The following is a 17,269-nucleotide window of genomic DNA, read 5'->3' as shown; positions in this document are numbered from 1 at the left end:
TTCAGCTGTGCTCTTTGGCATTCAAACTTTGTGACAGTGTCTGCTTTGCCATCTCTGCACAGTATTTGCACCTCTTCTGAGTCAATAACTACAGATTGTTAGTAACTGCACGATTTTGTTGGAGGTGGGTGTTAAGTATGTGATTTTTTTAATTTAAATTCAGATATGCAAATTAACCCTGTGGAAAACCATATTTTACCCATCAGATTGATAAAATATCAGGGGTTTGATGGCACTTTGTGTGAGTGAGGCTGTAGGAAACAGATGCTCTGATAAGTTCTTGGTGAGAGTTCTAAGCAGTACAACCCCACTGAAAATGTCAAAATATCAAATCCACCTTTAACCTAGCAATTCTATTTTAGCAAATGAGTCTACAGATAGACCCTTTCATGTATAGATATAAATAGATATTCATTATAGCTGTATTTATAGAAAAAAAAAAACGAGAAACAGTGCCCATTAATGGGAGTTGCTTAAGTAAATTTTAGTGTATGTGTACATGTACCATGAAAAACTGAATTTTTCCTAAAGCAACGAGGCAAAGCTAGATGCAATGGTAACTAATCTTTTCCAAGATACATTGTTGTGCAAAAAAGCAGGGTATAGAATACTATTTGCATTAGAGTATAATTTGTTTTTTTAAAAAGTGGGGGGATGAATATGTATATCTCTTTTTGTATATATGTTGGAAAGTTCTGAAGAACAACCAAGAAACTGGTAACAATGTTGCTTTCTAAAAAATATTAGGGAGCTGAGGAAGGTTGAAGGGACATCTACTTTTCACTATACACCCTTTTGCACTGTTTGAGAATTTCTATGTTCAGGCATTAATTATATAAAAGAACAACCAAAAAAACAGGCCTAAGCCTGCTTGCTTGTGTGAAATTATCAGAGTGAGTATATTATTAAAACACAGGTGTGCACAGTCAGTTATGTGCCAGACAAGACTCAAAGCCAGTTCTCATCAAAATGATTGGTTGTGTAACTACCATTTAATGCCCAGTGGGTTTAGTCTGGATCATATCTCATTACAAAGAATTTAGCACTTAGGTTAAATTTCAAGTGTTTCTTCATCATTTATGTTTATGTAAAGGATTGCAGGCAGTTGCTAAATATTGTTAGTGAATCAATTTTTGGAAGAGAAAATTCCCTTAGTCCCCTTCCAAGATGTGGGATCAGGATTCAGTGACAGTGGTGTCAAGAGGAGCTGCTGGAGTCACTGAGGCATCTCTCCACACTGTACATGTCTGAACCACAGGTCCCAAGATTCTGTCCCAGGAGCCCTGGATGGTCCCCAAGCATATGTGTTCTCAACAAGTTCCCTGAAAAGATTGAGACACTCTCCGGGTAAGAATCACCCACAGAGGGTCCAGAAAAACAAGAATAAAAGTATAATCCCTGCAAACTTTAATACAGCTATATCAGTCAGGGACTAACCAGAGAAAGAAAAGCAACTCTAAGAATTCCACTAAACGTAACACAGGGAATCTGATATCCAAGTGATGCAAGAGCTGAGAAACCAAATGGGAATGGTTAGGCAGCCCAGAGATTAACACCACCTGGAAGCCATTGCCTTTTCTCTCCAGGGAAGGTGGCAGGGAGAGAGACAAAGGGAGGAGGTGAACAGTCACCTGGCAGAAGTGAGACCACAGTGGGCCCATCCTATAGGATCTAGGGCCATTGAGGAGACATAGCCACTGTCACCAAGATAGAGGGGGGAAATGAGAAATACTCTGCCTTCTCCCTTCCACCCCTTAGCCAAACCCGACAGGAAGCTAGAAGCTGCAGAACTTGGGAGAAAAGAAGCAAGGGTCAGCGTCCCTGACATGCAGAGCCGAGCAGGCAGAGCAAGGAAAGAATCACAGAGCAACAGCCTCTAGACCAGCCCACCAGCCTTGGATAAATTTATCATTGAAACCTGAGCCACAATTTTCTGTAGTACTTTCTAAGTGGAGAGGTTGTTGACATAAGTACTTTTGGAAAACGCCAAGCTCCGGGTTAGCCATTGTTGTTAGCCATGGTCTAGAAAAATAAAGGAGGTTTAAAAATACCAGTTATCATGAAGTCTAAATGGAATCTATAATTTGCTGTATTCTGTTATTATGTCACTTTTTTTCTCTGTATGTTTACTAAAAAGGAAAAAAAAATATTTTCCCATAATAGTTCAATGTTTGCTTTAATATATTCTGAAGCAACCTTGACAAGAGGTATTCATTCATTCATCCACATATCCATCCAACCTTTTCTAAATACCATGCACTGTTATAGGTGCTGGAATACAAGGAAGAAAATAATACTTCCTGCCTTGAGAGTTGACATTTTACTAACTACGAATGATTACTATAGGAAACTACAAATGTTAAAATATTTACTGTGGAAAAATTTTGGTCACTTAAAATTATAAAGTACAGACAATTCATGATGTAAAATAATACAGTTGATGATTGTTCGACTTCACAATGGGTGTGAAAGTGATACCCATTCAGTAGAAACCCACACTTTCCAGTTGGATTTTTAAATACTTTCCTGGGCTAGTGATATTCAGTGTGATACCCTCTCATGCTGCCAGCCGTCACGTGTGGGCCATTCTGTTTTTCATTTTCAGTACAGTATCAAATAAATTACATGAGGCATCTGACACTTTGTTATAAAATAGGCTATTTATTTATTTATTTTGAGACAGAGTCTTACTCTGTCACCCAGGCTGGAGTGCAGTGGCACGATCTCAACTCACTGCAACCTCTACCTCCTGGGTTCAAGCAATTCTTGTACCTCAGCCTCCCGAGTAGCTGGGACTACAGGCGCATGCCACCATGCTCAGCTGATTTTTTGTATTTTTAGTATGGACAGGGTTTCACCATATTGGCCAGACTGGTCTTGAACTCCAGACCTCAGGAGATCCACCAGCTTCAGCCTCCCAAAGTACTGGGATTACAGGCCTGAGCCACCCCGCTTGGCCAAAATAGGCTTTTTTTTTTAGATGATTTTGCCCAGCCATAGGCTAATATAAGTGTTCTGGGGACATTTAAGTTACGATATTTGGTAGGTCAGGTGCATTAAATGAATTTTCAACTTAACAATATTTCCAACTTACAATGAGTTTATCAGGTCATAGTGCTGATATATATGCTGAAGAGCATCTGTATTTTGTTAGGAGAAGGATATATTTGCTCGAAAGACTTACAGTAATTAATTCAGTTACTATGTCCTCATTATTCTTGTTATCAAGATTACCAGGAAAAAAAAAACCTGCATGTTCTCTTAATACTTTAAGAAAGTATCTGAAAGTCTCTTGCCAGAAACAATTTAAGCAAATAAGTAATTCTAATAGATTGATTTTTAAATACTGTGAAAATCTGTTCTACTTGCAATCAGTGATTCTTACTTATTTATTTATTTAAATTTAGAGACAGGGTCTCTAAATTGCAATAAACTGCTCAGTCACCCAGGCCAGAGCAGAGTAGTGCCATCACAGCTCACTGCAGCCTAAACTTTCTGGGCCAAAGGGATCCTCCCATCTCAGCCTCTTATGTAGCTGGGACTACAGGTGCATGCCACCATGCCCAGATAATTTTGATATTTTTTTGTAGAGACAGGGTCTTTCTATGTTGCCAGGCCGGTCTTGAAGTCCTGGCCTGCCTCTCAAAGTGCTGGGATTATAGGCATGAGCCACCGTGCCCAACCAAAGATTCTTAACTGTGACATAGTCTTTTATTGGTCTTTTGCCTGAAGAAAATTTATTTAGGCTTTATGAGATTCATTTCTGCTTCTATGAAATACTGATAATAGCGTCTACCTCTTGACTATTGTTCTGAGGATTAAATGACAGAGTGGAGTTAATGTGAGTCACTTAGTGAAGTCTTTTAGTTAACTGAAATATTGAAACCCTGGAGAGGGAAGAGTCCTTTTTTTCTATCAGAAACATATTCACATTTTGGTTAAATTCAACATGGCTCTTGGAGGCAATGAATGATGGAAGGTGATTCTCAGCCTTGTTATCAAGAATAACAGGGAGGAGTGGGGACTGGGGTCCATCAGAGAGGTTGGGCTTCAACCACAGGAGCTTCTCAGTCCCAGCCAAGAGTTACCATTTGACAATCCAGGCCCCGATTCTCCAGATTTTTCCATTTTTGTAAAAAGCTATACATCCCAATTCTTATGAGAAATACATCAACTTTTAAGCACTGGTAACAAATTCAAATTTATTTTAGTTGCCAGATTTAGAACATGGAGTAGGATTACCAGTATGTCTGTGCCCTGCAAGACATTTGCCATTTCTATATTATGTTTTATCTATTAAATGAGAAGTGGTCAAAAACTTGAGAACAGAAGAAATCGTGAGCTTTCTAGTCAAACAAAGCCTGTTAACTTTTCAAGAACTGTGATTCTTACTGAGAAATAGATCTGGATAGAATCCACATTGAAAAAAATAACCTGAAAAAAGAAAGGAAGAAAAAGCCCTTCCACATGGTGTTGAAACAAGTTATTCTGGCAGCTCTTCAGGATGGCTGGCATAAAGAAATAAAGTGTTCACACAGGCCAATTAAAAAAGCTACTATGGTGTATTACTTATGATATTTAAAAAAATCATTAATGGTGGGTGCAGTGGCTCACGCCTATAATCTCAGCTCTTTGGGAGGCCAAGGCGGGTGGATCACAAGATCAGGAGTTCAAGACTAGCCTGGCCAATATGGTGAAACCCCCATCTCTACTAAAAATACAGAAAATTAGCTGGGTGTGGTGGTATGTGCCTGTAGTCCCAGCTACTTGGGAGGCTGAGGCAGGACAATCACTTGAACCCAGGAGGTGGAGGTTGCAGTGAGCCAAGATCATGCCACTTCCCTCCAGCCTGGGTGACACAGCGAGACTTCATCTCAAAAAAAAAAAAAATCATTAACATCCAGTAACATAGCAAATAAATTATGATGCAACCCTATAATGAAATATTATGTAACCATTAAAACTAATGGTAGGGAGCAGAGGTTTGCAAACACCAAGTGCTGATTAAATAACTCAGAAAGACTGTCAAATGTACAGATACCCAGACCTCATCCCAATCCTTCTGAAGGAGAGGCTACGCAAATGGGGCTGGGATATTTAATAATTTCTCAGGTGATTCTAATGTAACCGACCAACTCAAGATCAAAAGTCAATCGTGGAATAGTTTGCATAGCATTGTGTTAGAATAAGATTTGATTCCGGTGCATGTGAAAGAAACATTCCCCCACCCCAAATAACAACAGCTGAAAAAAGTTCATTTCTCACATAAATGATATCTGGAAATCGGCAATCCAGTTGGCAATTCCACACAGAAGTTAGGGGCCTAGGCTCCTTCCAGCTCACTATTCTGCCACACCTACAAGCCTCATGCTTGTAGTCCAAAATGGCAGCTGGAGCTCCAGCCATCATATCCTCATCCCAAACAAGGAGAAGAGGAAGAGAAACAGAAGGGGCAAATAGCATACATCAACTGTTATTTTAGAATATTTCGCAAAAGTTGCATCGCATTTCATTTACGTTGTCAGAATTGAGTCATATAGCTATGCCTACCTACAAAGGAAGCTGGGAAAAGTCTCTTTTCAGGAGGCCATGTGCTGAGCTATAAATCAGAAATTCTATTATTTAAAAAATTTGAGTTTGGGCACAGTGGCTCACCTGTAATCCCAGCATTTTGGGAGGCCAAGATGGGCAGATCATGAGGTCAGGTGTTTGAGGCCAGCCTGGCCAACATAGCCAAATCCTGTCTCTACTAGAAATGCAAACATTAGCTGGGCATGGTGGGGGGGCACCTATAATCCCAGCTACTCAGGACATAAGGCAGGAGAATAGAGGAATCCAGGAGGCAGAGGTTGCAGTGAGCCAAGTTCGCACCACTGCACTCCAGACTGGGTGACAGAGCAAGACTCCATCTCAAAAAGAGAGAGAGAGAGAAGGAAAGAAGAGAAAATTTGAGAGAACAGACACGGAGTACACAAACGGAAATCTCTATCAAAAGTATAATATTAGGCCAGGCTCAGTGGCTCACACCTGTAATCCCAACACTTTGGGAGGCTGAGGCAGGTGGATCACTTGAGGTCAGGAGTTCAAGACCAGCCTAGACAACATGGTGAAACCTATCTCTACTAAAAACACAAAAATTAGCCAGGCTGGTGGCAGGCACCTGTAATCCTAGCTAAGCAGGTGGCTGAGGCAGGAAAATCTCATTAACCCAGGAGGTGGACTTTGCAGTGGGCTGAGATGGCATCACTGTACTCCAGCTTGGGTGACAGAGTGAAACTCCATCTCAAGGAAAAAAAAAAAAGTATAATATTAATATTATGAGTACATATTGGTTTGAACCACATAAAAATTATCATTTTAAGTAAGAAAAAAAGATAAATATCAGCAATTCCTATGGTTTATTCTGTCACATTTCTTTTTTCTTTTTTTCTTTTTTGAGACAGAGTCCCCCTCTGTCACCTAGGCTGGAGTGCAGTAGCACCATCTTGGCTCATTGCAACCTCTGCCTCCTGGGTTCAAGTGATTTTCTTGTCTCAGCCTCGGGAGTAGCTGGGATTACAGGCATGCACCACCACACCTGGCTAACTTTTGTACTGTAGAAATGGGGTTTCACTATGTTGGCCAGGCTGGTCTCAAACTGCTGACCTCAGGTGACCTGCTCACCTCGGCCTCCCAAAGTGCTGGGATTACAGGCATTAGCCACTGGCCCTGCTGGGAATAGTATTATTGGCTGAGAAGGTGCATGAGGGAGCCGATCAGGGTTGGAATGTTGTGTGTCTTGGATGGGTGCCAAGCAGGTGTGCACATATGTAAATATTCATCAAGCAATAAAGAATAAGTATTGCCATAAGCTGCAGTGCCCTGGTGGGTCATGTTAGCTAGATAGGTATCATGAAGGTGACATGGTAGAGTCGCGGGGGGAGTAAATGCTTTAGGTAAGACACAGGAAAGGTCTCTCTGGGAAGGTGACATTTCCTTCGGTGCTGGATGACCTAAAAAAAAGCCAGTCCTGCAAAGACCAGGAAACAGAAATCCAGGCAGAGAGAGGAGCAGCAGATGCAGAGTCCCTGGTCAGGAAGGGCTGGGCTTGTTTGAACAACAGCAAGCAGCCTGGTGGAGCTGGCCTGGGCAGCGCAGGGTGAGAATGGTATGACCTGCAGTGGGACTGGCAGGCCACAACCACTTACATCTAGCTCAGTCCTGCCCCAGGGCTTTTGCTCCCTCCAGTTCCTCAGGCTGGAGTTGCTCCTACTTCATCCTCACATGGCTGTGCCCTGCCCAGCTCCTGGTTTAGCTATTACCTGCTCAGAAAGGCCTATGGTGATCACTCCTACAGACACTATTACATCCCCATATTATGGTCTTTCAAGCCCTTATCACTACCAAAATATTGAGAACACATGGACACAGGGAGGGGAACATCACACACCAGGGCCCATGATGGAAGGGGGAACATTAGGACAAATACCTAATGCATGTGGGGTTTAAAACCTAGATGACGGGTTGATAGGTGCAGCAAACTACCATGGCACATGTATACTTGTGTAACAAACCTGCACGTTCTGCCCATGTATTCCAGAACTCAAATAAATTTTTTTTAAAAAGAAGTACATGATATGTATATCTATATACAATTTTTTTTTTTGAGATGGAGTCTTACACTGTCGCCCAGGCTGGAGTGCAATGGCACAATCTCAGCTCACTGCAACCTCCACTTCCTGAGTTCAAGCAATTCTCCTGAGTAGCTGGGATTACAGGTGCATGCCACCACACCTGGCTAATTTTTTGTATTTTCAGAAGAGACAGGGTTTCACTATGTTGGCCAGCCTGGTCTCCAACTCCTGACCTCAGGTGATCCACCTGCCTCGGCCTCTCAAAATGCTGGGATTACAGGCATGAGCCACCGCACCTGGCCATCTATATATAAAATATTACCGTACTGATTTGATTGTTTCATGTTGGCTGCCTCTCTGGCCTACCTCCAGGGACTAGCCCAGTGCCTGGCACATCACGAACACTTGAGAATAAACAGCTGCTGCAGGTAGAAACGAAGCCTTAAAGGAAGCAGCTGGGGAAATCCCATTTGCTATACAAGCCATATTTTCCGAGAGCCTACTATGTGTCAAGCACCAGTCAAATCACTGGAATACATCAGTAAAGCAAAGAGATTTTGTTTTAATCCCCATTTTTACAGGGACTTATTGAAAATAAGGGGGAGGAGGGCACAGATGATATACAACTAAACTATATCTATCTATGCAGATAGATATACATACTCAGAGAGAGAAATAGTATGTTCCATGTAATTCCTTTTAAGAAGGACAAAGCAGGCCAGGCATGGTGGCTCACACCTGCAATTCCAGCACTTTGGGAGGCTGATGCAGAAGGATTGCTTGAGGCCAGGAGTTTGAGACCAGCCTGGGCAACATAACAATACCCCATCTCCACAAAAATAAAAATTAAAAAGTGACCCAGGGGTGGTGGGCCAAGCTTGTAAGGAGCATTGCTTGAGCAGAGGAGCCGGAGGCTGCAATGAGCTAGGATCTGACCACTGCACTCCAGCCTGAGAGACAGAGCAAGATCCAGTGGAAAGGAAGGAAGGGAGGGAGGGAGGGAGGGAGGGAGGGAAGGAGCGGGGAGGGAAAAAAAGAAAGAAAAAGGAAGGAAGGAAGGAGGGAGGGAGGGAGGGAGGGAAGGAAGGAAGGAAGGAAGGAAGGAAGGAAGGAAGGAAGGAAGGAAGGAAGGAAGGAAGGAAAGAAAGAAAGAAAGAAAGAAAGAAAGAAAGAAAGAAAGAAAGGAAAGACAGACAAAGCAGACAGGAAGAAGACCGGGAGTGGTTGGAGGGGGAAGAGGGAGCTGCAATATTAGAATGATTAGATTAGGCCAAGCATGGCCTCCCTGAATGTGAATTTTTGAATGCTGACCTTCAAAAGCAGGGCTGATTCTCTGAGCAAATGCCTCGAGGCTGGAGAGGTCTGGAACTTGGGAGGGTCGGCAGAGAGACAATAGGGCTGACGGCTGACGCAGGAGCCAGTGGGAGATAGTAGTAAGGCATGAGGGACAGAGCAGAGAGGGCAGTGTCCTGAGTGTGGGCGCCGACCCACGTTAGGGACAGCACCTGGGAACTTAGAAATGCTCGTTCTCAGGCCTCGCCCCAGACTTCTGAAGCAGAAACGCTGGGGTGGGCCCAGCAGCATTTGTTCTAATAAGCCTTCCAGGAGACTGTGATGCACGAGAAAGTTGCCAGCCCCTGGAGAAGGGGTCCCTTCTCGCTAGGACCCCAGATCATCGCGGTCCTCTCAGTCTCCCTAGCGGGGCAGGGGACCCGCCCAGCGCTCTGCTGATTTGCCCAGCGCTGACGCCCAACCTGGGTTTCTCTGTTGCCCGCCGCGCCCCGCGCCCCCACCCCGCAACTGCAGTCGCGCCCGGGTCCCCCCACAGACCACCCAGGCGTCCCGCGAGCAGCGCGGCTACACCACCGCGTCGGGGGCCCAGACGCTCCAGCTGCAGGTGCAAAAGGCGCCCCGAGCCGGGGAGGCCAATCGCTTCCGCGGAGAACGCAGGGTGTGGGCAGGGGCGCATCCCTCGCCGCCCGCGGTCGCCCAGCACGCCCGGATGCGCGTGGCCATCCAGCTCCCCGGGGGTGTGGTGGGGGCTCCGCGGGCCTGGGCCTCGGGATTCGCCTGCCGCTTCCCCCGGGAGCCGCTGCTGCAAAGCCAGGTTGGGGCTCCGGGCCCGGCCAGCGCCCTCTAGGCAGCGGAAGTGCAGCTTGCTTTACATCCGTCCTCCCCGCCTCGCAGAGTTGGGAGAAGGCAGGCTGGGGGGTGTGGAAAAATAAAAGGAAAAGTCCTTGCACCATGTAGATCAGCGTCCCCCACACTGGCACCCCGGCCGGCCGGGGACCTCCCAGTCTGCGGCGATGAACGCTAGCAGCGAGGGCGAGAGCTTCGCGGGCTCCGTGCAAAGTAAGTGCTTTTCCGGGCGCAGTGAGCGCTCCGGGGCCCAGTGCGCGCTCCGGGGCCCGGGCCCAAGCACGTCTGCGACGCAGCCAGCAGGCCCGGGGCCCCGAAATCGGGGTGACGGCCCGGAGCCGCGTCTCGGGGATCGCAGCGGGCGCGCGGTGCAGGGGGCGCCGGAGTGGGCTTGGGGTGGGGGCGCACCCGACCTGACGCAAGACGGGGGGCGCTCTCCAGCCCTGCGCGACCCCTGGGAAGGGAACGGCGGGGGAGGGCATTTCGTGCAGACAATCGCCAACCCCTCAGGGCATTCCTGCCCCACCAGGCGGAGTTGGGGGCGGGTGGGAGAGAGGGAGGAATCTGGGGTAAACGGGGTAACACTGATGGGAAAACTTCTGCCTCAGTGGCTCACAATTAGACCCTGGAGACTGAGGGAATCGCCAGGTCTCACGAGGTCCCGCCGGTGCATTGCAAAGGCTTTTCCACATTAAGGGTGGAGATCCGAATGGGAAACACGGCCGTGGACGCTTTCATTGGGTTTGGGATTCAGTTTTTATTTAACTGATGAGGACATCAGCGTTTTTCAAGTCCCTTATTTCTCCCGGCGTATTGTTTCCCAAAGTGTGGTCCAGAGACTGAGTGCAACCAGCCACCTGGAAGCGCGAGCGTGTATTTTAAAACAGCTTTCTGGGCCCCACCCATTCAATCTCGGGGGTGGGGCCAGGGATCCGCTGCCCTTCCTAGCTCCGAAGCACGTGAAATTTGAAAAACCCTGTACCAGGGATTTGGGGACACCTGGCACAGAGTAAGCTCTCAGCTTGTTCGCTGCTACTGTTAACAGTTTGGGAGACATTGGGTCCCAAATTTGGCGGGGTATTCCTTGCATTACTGTGAAAAGCACAGATTTTCCTAAATGCCATCCTCCCCACCCCACCCTGTTATGACTCAGTATCTCCTAGGTGGGGCTCAGATTTGTCCATGTTTAAATAGTGTACCTCAGTAATAACCCCAGCAGGTAACATGCTGGGGTATTGGCGGGAGGGAGGACTGAGCTGTTAGGAACACCATCCCATTTAATTCTCATAACAAGCCCGTGTTTTTCTTGGGGAAATTGAAAACAAACAAATAAAAACCCCATGAAGTAGAAACCTCTCTTCTCTCATTTTTCAGATGAGAAAACCCAAGCACAAAGTCATTGTTTTTAAGTGACAGTGTCAAGATGTTGACAAAGGTCTATGTCATTACTTTTGCACTTTCCATATAGCAGTAATATTATTTATTGTTAAAATTCTTTCATTCTGGGTGTCAGTCCTGTTCCATCATTAAGGAATGGTCAGCAATGCAAGCTACTTCATGTCTCACTTCCTTGTCTTCTTGTTAGTTCCATGCGTATCTATCTCTCAGTTTCATTCCTTCCATCCATTGATTGCCAGGTGCTTAAGTGCATCTCTGCAAGATGATTTATCACAGTGCTTGGCCCAGTCTCCTGAGCAAGTCAACCAAATTGTATTTCTGAACAGAGATGTCTTGTCTTAGTTAGACCTGGGGAAAATTGGACCTAATGTAAATATCTTAGAAATTTTCAGAAAATTATGGTGCGTAATTTTATCTAACAGTATATGCTCAAAGGTAATCTTGTATCATTTAACTTTGGAAAAATTGGAAATTATGTTAACCCCTTATTGTTGCTGAGAAGATTATAATGCATGGACACCATGGAATAATATATTACCATTAAATACTGATATCTATGAAGGTATTTTAATGATGTAGCATAATGTTTATGCAATATTTAGGAAAAAAATTAGTGTTACAATACATTATGATCTTATGCAACTTTTAAGTGTAAAGAAAATGAATGGAAGAAATTTTTTTTTTTTTGAGACAGAGTCTTGCTCTGTTGCCAGGTTGAAGTGCAGTAGCGCAATCTCAGCTCACTGCAACCTCCACCTCCTAGGTTCAAGCAATTCCCCTACATCAGCCTCCCAAGTAGCTGGGACTACAGGTGTGCCACCATGCCTGGCTAATTTTTTTTTTTTTTTTAAGTAGGAACGGGGTTTCACTATGTTGGCCAGGATGGTCTCAATCTCCTAACCTCATGATTTGCCCACCTTGGACTCCCAGAGTGCTGGGATTATAGATGTGAGCCACCACGCTTAGCCAGAAAATATTTTACAATTTTTATGGTAGGCAGAGATGGAAATATTAAGCAATTTTCCCCTTTTAAATGTGAGTTTTCTTTTTTCTTTTTTTTTTTTTGAGATGGAATCTCTGTCACCCAGGCTGGAGTGCAGTGGCTTGATCTCGGTTCACTGCAACCTCCACCTCCTGGTTTAAGCAACTCTCCTGCCTCAGCCTCCCAAGCAGCTGGGATATACGGCTGTGCCACAATGCCTGGCAAATTTTTTTTTTGTATTTTTAGTAGAGATGGGGTTTCACTGTGTTAGCCAGGATGGTCTCAATCTCCTGACCTTGTGATCGACCCACCTTGGCCTCCCAAAGTGTTGGGATTACAGGTGTGAACGACCACAGTTGGCCGAGTTTTCTTATAATAAGGCAAAGAAAAATTTTTAAATAAAAGTTAAGGTAATCATACTAGTGAGAGACTTATTAATTAGTTCTATGTCTTTATTGAACAAATATTTATATAGTACTTTCTAATACAGTGCCAAGTACTATGCTAAATGCTTTGCAGGTATTAATACAGTATTAACTCTTGATATTACTACTATCAAGAAATAATGTTCCTGCCAGTTAGGAATGCATTTGGGCTACAAGTGACAGAAACCCAAATTATACTGGCCTCATTAAATCTGGAATTGGTTGATTCCAGGGTTGAATCAGGGGAATCCATGAAGTAAGGGGCAGAGCCTGCAGGGATCTTGGCATTTTCCTCATAGTTACAAGATGGCTGCAGAAGCTCCACCATCACATTTGCATCCAAAGCCAGAAGAAAATGCGCACAGTGCTAGCCATATCTGCTCCCTTTTTATCATGAATGCCAAACTTTTCCCAGAAACTCTTTCAGCTGTGTACTGGAGAAGTTCACAAGCATGTAGGGGATCAAGATTATTTAGACTAGTGGTTCTCATAGTATGTGTGTTGGGTGAGTATATTTGCAAATGTGCGGGAGGCTCAGTTTTCATGATGACCTTTTAGTTGAGATAGGAGATGGCTGCTGGCTCTGCAAAGTGCAGGGCAGCCCTGCAGGTCCAGTAACTTTCTTGCAAACAGCGCCACTAGTGCCCATGGGAAACAATGCAGCATGAACCATCACGTGGATGGTTGCTGTACATTATTTCCAATATTCCCCAAGTTAAATAATACAAAGCTACCTTTGTGCATATATGGTTAGACAAAATTATGCATCATAATTTTCTAAAAATGTCTTTTTTTTTTTATTTTGAGATGGAGTTTTGCTCTTTTTTTTTTTAACTCCCCCCGGCTGGACTGCAAAGCATGATCTAGGCTTGCTGCAACCTCTGCCTCCTGGCTTCAAGCGGTTCTCCTGCCTCAGCCTCCCGAGTAGCTGGGATTATAGGCACACACCACCATGCCCTGCTAATTTTTGTAGTTTTAGTAGAGACTGGATTTTACCATGTTGGCCAGGCTGGTCTTGAACTCCTGACCTCAGGTGATTCACCAGTCTCAGCCTCCCAAAGTGCTAGGATTACAGGCATGAGCCACTGGACCCAGCCAATTTTATGAAAATTTCTAAGATATTTACATTATGTCCAATTTTCCCCAGGTCTAACTAAGGCAAGATGTCTCTGTATGGAAATATAATACCTTGCTGGTAGGACACAATTGGAATTCTGTTCGTGAGAAGAGGGAGATGGAGTGGATATTGGGCCACCACCTAGCCATGCCTGCCACCATGCCTTTTCTTCCTAACTATGAATCTGGTTTGCATTAGAATTCAAAGCTATTTGGAATTAATATGTTCCTTTCCCTTTGTCCCATGGAGTTCCAGGCGGCACAACGGTGCTGGTGGAGCTGACTCCAGACATCCATATCTGTGGCATCTGCAAGCAGCAGTTTAACAACCTGGATGCCTTTGTCGCTCACAAGCAAAGTGGCTGCCAGCTAACAGGCACATCCGCGACAGCCCCCAGCACAGTCCAGTTTGTATCGGAGGAAACGGTGCCTGCCACCCAGACGCAGACCACCACCAGAACCATCACCTCAGAAACCCAGACAATCACAGGTACCACTGGAGCATGGGGGAGTCGGCCAGCGTTGGCCTGGCTATGTCTCAAACACCTCCACGGAACTTGTTAAAAATATAGATTCCCAGAGCCCACCCCCTGGGGTTGCTGATTCATTATTTTTAACAAGCTCCACTGGGAAGCCAGCTGCCCAGCCAGGTTTGGGAGCTGCTAGGTTAAAACGTTAAATGTTAGCAGTTATAAATGTTGTCACATGTTACAAAATAACAGACAAAAGATTTCTGAAACATCTCACGAGATCTGGTCATTCAAGTAAAATTTTAAAAGAAGAGAAAAACAATTAAAAGAAGATTTCTGAAACAATCTACATACTAAGGAAAAAAAGATAGCAGAAAATACGTTGCAATTTTTTAAAAAGTGGTTGTTTTAGGTGTGGAAGTATGTGTATAATCCTTGAGTTTGCATTACTTGTGTAAAGGGACAAAAAGCATGTTGTTGTTTTTTAAAAAAAACCTGTAAACAGGCATTGATATCTCCCTCCCCTTATACTGCTGATCAGGAAAACATCCCTGTTCTCTGTGGTGTACGCTCACTCCACCAAAAATAAATTACAAATGGGTCCAAAATTTAAATGTGCATAAGAAAACCATAAAAGCAGGCCGGGCGTGGTGGCTCATGCCTGTAATCCCAGCACTTTGGGAGGCCAAGGCGGGCGGATCACGAGGTCAGAAGTTCAAGACCAACCTAGCCAACATGGTGCAACCCTGTCGCTACTAAAAATACAAAAATTAGCTGGGCATGGTGGTGGGCGCCTGTAACCCCAGCTCCTAGGGAGGCTGAGGCAGGAGAATTGCTTGAACCCGGGAGGCAGAGGTTGCAGTGAGCCAAGACAGCATCATTGCACTCCAGCCCGGGTGACAGAGCAAGACTCTGTCAGGAAGGAAGGAAGGAGGGAAGGAAGGAAGGAAGAAAGGAGGGAGGGAGGGAGGGAGGGAGGGAAGGAGGGAAGGAAGGAAACCATAAAAGTTCTAGAGGAAATACACCCGCACCGTTATACCTGTATAATCTGTCTTGGGGGCAGGAAGAAAACTTGAACATTATGAAGTAGCCCGTTTATGAGATAGTCCTGGATCCTGTGGGGGAAACAGATAATGTATTAGCTAAAGGCATTTGATTCTAAAAAAATATATTAATATGCAACCAAACAAGGCAGGTTGTGAACCACCCCCTCAAAGAAAAAGAATCATAATGTGATTGTGAATGAAGTTACAATTTTTCCAAAGTAAAATACAAAGTCTAAAAAGAATCACCTGGGGGAAACTTTGTGGCATATGTGATTAAGGCCTAATGTCCCTCCTATACAGAGAACTCCTGCCGCCAGTAAAAGGAGATGAAAAGTAAGAAGGTGAAAAGTCAGTGGATGATTTACAGGGGACAATTGGATTAAAGGGAGGCTTGGTCACCTTAGTAATTTCAGAAATGCAAATCAAAACAAGGCTTGGGGAAGGACACTGATTTCATTTCTAGGGATGTAAATTCCTATAACCACAAAAGCAATTTTGTGATAGCTTTCAAATATTAAATTTAAAATTTCTTAGTTTTAAAATGTACATAGACATTTATCCAATAAGCCTACAGCTAGGCGTTTATCCTATAAAACTTCATAAACAGTCCAGGCGCAGTAGCTCACACCTGTAATCCCAGCACTTTGGGAGGCTGAGGTGGGTGGATCACCTGAGGTCTGGAGTTCGAGACCAGCCTGTCTCTACTGAAAATACGAAAATTAGCCGGGGGTGGTGGCACATGCCTGTAATCCCAGCTACTCGGGAGACTGAGGCAGGAGAATCGCTTGAACCTAGAAGGCAGAGGTTGCAGTGAGTAGAGATCATGCCACTGCACTCCAGCCTAGACAACAGAGTGAGACTCTGTTTCAAAAATATAACAATAAAAAACTTCATAAACAAATGTATAAAGATATTCACTTATAGCATATACTATAGAGAAAGTGGAGCCTTTGTATGTACACATCAAGAGACAGTTAGATATGGCCAGGCACAGTGGCTCACACCTGTAATCCCAACCCTTTGTGAGGCCAAGCCGGAGGATCGCTTGAGGTCAGGAGTTCAAGACCAGCCTGGTCAACATAGCAAGACTCCACCTCTACATTAAATTTTAAAGATTAGCCGGTGTTATAGCACACACTTGTAGTCCTAGCTGCTCAGGAGGCTGAGGCAGGAGGATCGCTTGAGCCCAAGAGTTTGAGGCTGCAATGAGCTGTGATCACACCACTGCACTCCAGCCTGGGTGACAGGTGATACCCTGTTTCTAAAAAAAAAAAAAAAGAGGGAGTTAAATAAATAAATACCAAAGATTCCAACAATGGAATATGACTTGGCTTTGGAAAGGAGGGGGGTTGGATCTGTGTGTAGTCACAGAAAGATTCTCAAAATTATGTGTAAAAAGAAATGCATATGCATATATATTATATGGTATTATATTCAAGGGAAGTTTCTAGAACAGGGATGGGGCAGGTAATGTAAATGAGAGAAGTTGCCTGTGGGGGAGGTGTTAGAGAGTGGTGGGGACTGTGGTGAAGTGGAGAAATCAGCATGCCTTGTCCAAAAGTGCAGCTGTTCTTTGGATCCAGCGAGTTAAATATTTGAGTTTTTGAGGGAAACTGAAAATGTGACATTTTCCACATATAAAACTTTGTTGCCAAACAGGATACATCTCTGAGCCTGAGTGAGTCCATAAGGTCCTTCTAGCTTATTCTCAGAGAATGTTTACCCCATAGTCTGGAGCTGAAGAGTGAGGAGCATCAGAGGTCAGGGAATCAGCCAGTGCAGTGCTTCATGCCTGTAGTCCCAGCACTTTGGGAGACCGAGGCGGATCACTTGAAGTCTTCTCAGGAATTCAAGACCAGCCTGGCCAACACTGCAAAACTTCGTCTCTACTAAAAATACCAAAATTGGTGGCGTCCACCTGTAGTCCCTGCTACTTTGGAGGCTGAGGCACAAGAATCTCTTAAACCTGGGAGGTAGAGGTTGCAGTGATCATGCCACTGCACCCCACACTGGGCAACAGAATGAGACTCCAACTCAAATAAAAACAAAGGAGGGGGGAATCCAACTTTCCCCTTATGAG

At 44.7% G+C, this 17,269-nt stretch overlaps 1 protein-coding gene across 4 annotated transcripts in view; it reads left to right on the top strand.

The window, feature by feature from the left end:
* The first annotated feature begins 9,778 nt into the window (after positions 1-9,778).
* Positions 9,779-17,269, top strand: part of ZFP64 (ZFP64 zinc finger protein) — a 94,501-nt gene continuing 87,010 nt past the window's right edge. For 2 of the 4 annotated variants that reach the window (XM_078375489.1, XM_035298948.3), the window contains exons 1-2: positions 9,779-9,965; positions 13,930-14,163. In XM_078375489.1, coding sequence (XP_078231615.1) covers positions 9,920-9,965; positions 13,930-14,163 — 280 coding nt within the window. In that variant the 5' untranslated portion in view covers positions 9,779-9,919. Of the gene's footprint in view, positions 9,966-13,923; positions 14,164-17,269 lie in introns of all 4 variants that reach the window. The other 2 variants (XM_002747677.7, XM_008996138.5) reach the window with 1 other exon arrangement.

Source organism: Callithrix jacchus, chromosome 5, assembly GCF_049354715.1.
Source record: "Callithrix jacchus isolate 240 chromosome 5, calJac240_pri, whole genome shotgun sequence".
Classification (NCBI taxonomy): Eukaryota; Metazoa; Chordata; class Mammalia; order Primates; family Cebidae; genus Callithrix; species Callithrix jacchus.
This window is presented reverse-complemented; position numbering and strand designations above follow the sequence as displayed.